The 4,038-nt window shown below is 34.2% G+C and overlaps 1 protein-coding gene across 1 annotated transcript; it reads right to left on the bottom strand.

Moving 5' to 3' along the window:
* Positions 1-1,254: 1,254 nt before the first annotated feature.
* LOC105120178 (uncharacterized) lies at positions 1,255-2,931 on the bottom strand. Its single transcript, XM_011018368.1, has one exon. It carries the CDS (start codon positions 2,929-2,931, stop codon positions 1,255-1,257), a length of 1,677 nt encoding a protein of 558 aa, XP_011016670.1.
* Between the last annotated feature and the right edge of the window lie 1,107 nt (positions 2,932-4,038).

The following is a 4,038-nucleotide window of genomic DNA, read 5'->3' as shown; positions in this document are numbered from 1 at the left end:
CACCTACTAATTACAAATTTATAATACAACACTTACATAAATCAAATTTAAATTTTAAACCAGCAACATAAGTTTAATTTAATATCCAAAACACAAACCAAATATAAATTCTAAAATATTTTAAACAAAACATCCAACATGCAACAATATAAATTCTAAAATATTTTAAACAAAACATCCAACAATATAAATTCTAAATCAACAACGCATTCACTTTTGTTGAATGAACACATTAAGTTCTTCCGTGTCCATGGGAGCAAAATTCGGATCAAATGTTGATGGAAATGAGCCAATCTCGTCAACACCTAATAAATCATCAGCATGCTCCTTTGAAACTTCATCATCACAATCATCTTCAATCTCATTAACATTTATGACATCTACATTCCAAACATAATTAACAAATAAATATTATGTGTTAAATAATACTTTATTTTAAATAATATTTATCACTAAATAATCAATCATTAATTACCATCATCTAAAGTATCTTGTATGGTCATAGTTGAAAGAGCTTGGTGAAAACTCTCTACTTCTTCCGTTGTCAAGATTGATGGGTCATCTTCAACTACCCAATTTTCAATGTCAAAAATTGTCTCAACATTAATTGGATTATAATTTCGTCCTTTCCAATAATTCCTATATATTAAAAGTGAAAGTAAACACAATATAAGTATTAATAATGCTACTAAACAAGTTAAAATAATATTTAAGGAATTAGAGAAAAGAAAAATACTTTTGTTTCAATCTTAGATTGCAGTGGACGTAAACAAGGTCATTAAGCCTTTGGTGCTCCAATCTATTTCTCTTCTTGGAATGAATATGTTCAAACATACTCCAATTTCTCTCACATCCTGAAGAACTACAAGTTTGACTTAACACTCGTATAGCCAATTGTTGTAGATTTGGAGCGTTGGTTCCATATGTCATCCACCATTCATCTACACAAAAAAGAAAAAATTAGTAAAAGTGTGAGACTATGTCAAAAAATATTTTTAAATATAAAAATTATATACCTGGAGGCATAAGGATGCGATTATTTATTACGGACACTCGGCCAAAGTCATATTCAGCATTCCTAAAAAACTTCATCTCACTTGTAATCTTACTTTGCAATGGTAGATTTCCATGTGCATACTTCTCAAGAACATCTAGAAGTCCAGAAATGGTGCTCATATGTTTATCCATTATATTTGCATCATATTGAAATCGAGGATTCAACCAAAATACCGCTGCATAAAGATTTCTATAAAATTATCCATCCCACCGAATATTGATAATGTCTATGAAAGGTTTCACTCTAGGCTTTCTCTTTTGAAATCTCCTCATCATTTCTTCTTTTGCATGATGAATAGCATCATACAAATATCCCATCGAAGGTCTATCATCACCATCAACCAATCGCAGAACTCGAACTAAAGGTTCACTCATTCGCACAATTATTGCACATTCTTCCCAAAACAAAGAGTCCAGCACACTCTCAACAAATTTTTTTCCTTTGATATCTTTAGCATAAGCAGATGAGACCCATTCTCTAGATGTCACCATAGCTCTTAACTCATCTTTATGAGCTAAAATGCTTTGCAATGCAATGAAATTGGTGGCAAAACGAGTAGGAGCTGGACGAAGTATTTCTTTTCCTCCAGTGAACTTCCTCATCAAATACAATGGATAACAATGATTATAAATGTACTTTGTGATACCAGAAGCATGCTCAACAACACAACAAACTGACTGCAATTTACCAATGTCCTGAAGTATGAGGTTGATGCAATGAGCAGCACAAGGAGACCAAAATATTGAAGGAAATTCTTCCATCAATAACCTGCCAGCAGCAACATAATTTGCAGCATTATCAGTCACCATATGCACAATGTTTTCTACCCCAACATACAAAACAACCTCTTTAAACAACTGATACAACAATCTAGCAGTCTTTGAGACATCTGATACATTTACGGTTTTCAAAAAAACTGTTCCTTTAGAACAATATACTAAGAAGTTAATTAAAGTCCTCCTCTTCTGATCTATCCATCCATCAGCCATTAATGTGCAACCAGTCTTCTTCCAAATCTCTCGATAACTCTCAACATAAATCTTCACTTCATCAACCGCTTTTGCCAAGTAATATCCACGGATAGCATGCAAGTTTGGTCCTTTATAACCAGGACCCATGGCTGTTACAGCATCTATGGCATGCTGATAATACACAGAATTAACAGCATTAAATGGCACACATGCATCAAACATCCACTTTGTTAAAGCAAGATCACACCGTTCAACTGCTTCTTTCCTTTGCCAACAATTCTGAAGAGACTTTTGAGCACCAGGAGTTGTTCTCGGCATGAAATATGTCCCTAATGTTGCAGATTTCTTCTGCTTTCCATAACTTGTAGTTGATTGTTTTATAGTGTTGGTGCTTTGAATCTTTTTCTTTTTTGCAACCTTTGGTGGTAACATATGTTTTTTAGTATTGACATCCTCATCCTCATCCTCACCATCACCATCACCATCATCATCTTCTAATTGTCTAATCATCATCTCTTCATGCTCCCTTTGTTGTGCATTAAATGGATTGAAATCTGCTTGCATTTCTCTAACTCTTTTTTTTTTTTCAACATTTCCTTTAAGGTTCAAAAGCATTTGATGTCGAACATCAGGAGGACATTTGTGACATTGTTCAACTTCTCCTTTAACTCCAGCTAAATGTTGCTTAAATCGATTAATGCCACCACCCGCAAATACTTTAGCACAATATAAACATACTAATTTAGTTTTTTTACAACCAACACTAAGTTCAGGAGCTTCTCTACAATGACCCCATGCCAAATCTGTTCTTCCTCTACCACCACTTGACATGGAAATTGAAGGTTGAGATGATTGGGCCGTTGAAGGATCACTACTTGGAGTACTACCATCATGTGAAGACATTTTAAGGATCTGGCATAATTTATAAGATTACTACCATAATTAAAGTTTCAATTCATTTCTATAACAAAATTCTGATTTCATTATATCAATTTAAACAAAAGTAAACAAACAGGAAAATTGAAAACTGAAATAACTAATCTAAATAACAACTGAAATAACTAATCTAAATAACAGTAAACGGCCAACCCATCCAAATTCTCACAATTGCAGTTCAATTGTAACTAATATATTATATCAACATCATAGAAAACTGAAATGGCCAACACTATCCATAAAATTGATATATCAACATTACAAAAACTAAAATGGCCAACACGGATAAAAGAAAAAATAAGAGTGCTAGTTCTTTTTCACTATACAGATTAACATGGAATCAGATTAACATGGAATAGTCTTAAATTGTAATTCAATTTCAGCATCAACAGAAGCAGAAGCAAACGAACAGGGACAGGATATATGTTAACAAACGGAATATTCACATTTCACAGCTACAAAAATTAACAAACGAAATATTCACATTTCACAGCATTATTCACAACAATATTTAGAGCAAACGAACATATATGTTACCATTTGAAGTTGCAGAAAAATAGAAAAACAAAGAAAATGAGATACATACCTGTGAGAAGAATCGGTGGGAAGAATTGATGGGTGAACAGAGGGAAGAACTGATGGGTGAACAGAGGGAAGAACAGATGCTACTGTTATACTCTCCTGCAAGTTCAATGAGAGAAGAAGATGAAATAGAGGATAGCGAAAGCCGAAATAAGAAAGAAACAAGTAAAAACTCATCTAACCTTATGCTCTGAATTGAAACGGCGATCAAGGATTCAAGAGTCTTCTGCTCATCTGCTCTTCTTCGTGACGGAGTGAAATGGGTTTAACGATTTCTTGAAATTAATTAGGTTTTCTTCTCACTTCTGTAATTTTGTTGCTCTGCAATGCGTTCGTCCCTTTGCTCTTGTCGTTTTGGCTTTTTAATTACAAAAGCCCAAAACGACGTCGTTTCAGGCATAAGGATATATATAAAAAAAATAAACTCGGTCTCAGCCGGGTTTGGCCGGGCCTTCCGGGTCCCGGGGCGACCCTCCGGGGCGACCGGGTCTG

The sequence above is a fragment of the Populus euphratica genome, unplaced genomic scaffold (genome assembly GCF_000495115.2).
Source record: "Populus euphratica unplaced genomic scaffold, PopEup_1.0 scaffold5286.1, whole genome shotgun sequence".
Classification (NCBI taxonomy): Eukaryota; Viridiplantae; Streptophyta; class Magnoliopsida; order Malpighiales; family Salicaceae; genus Populus; species Populus euphratica.
This window is presented reverse-complemented; position numbering and strand designations above follow the sequence as displayed.

Bases quoted from the DNA above. Each gene is read 5' to 3' on its own strand.
- LOC105120178 (XM_011018368.1), bottom strand. From the start codon at position 2,931: ATGTCTTCACATGATGGTAGTACTCCAAGTAGTGATCCTTCAACGGCC.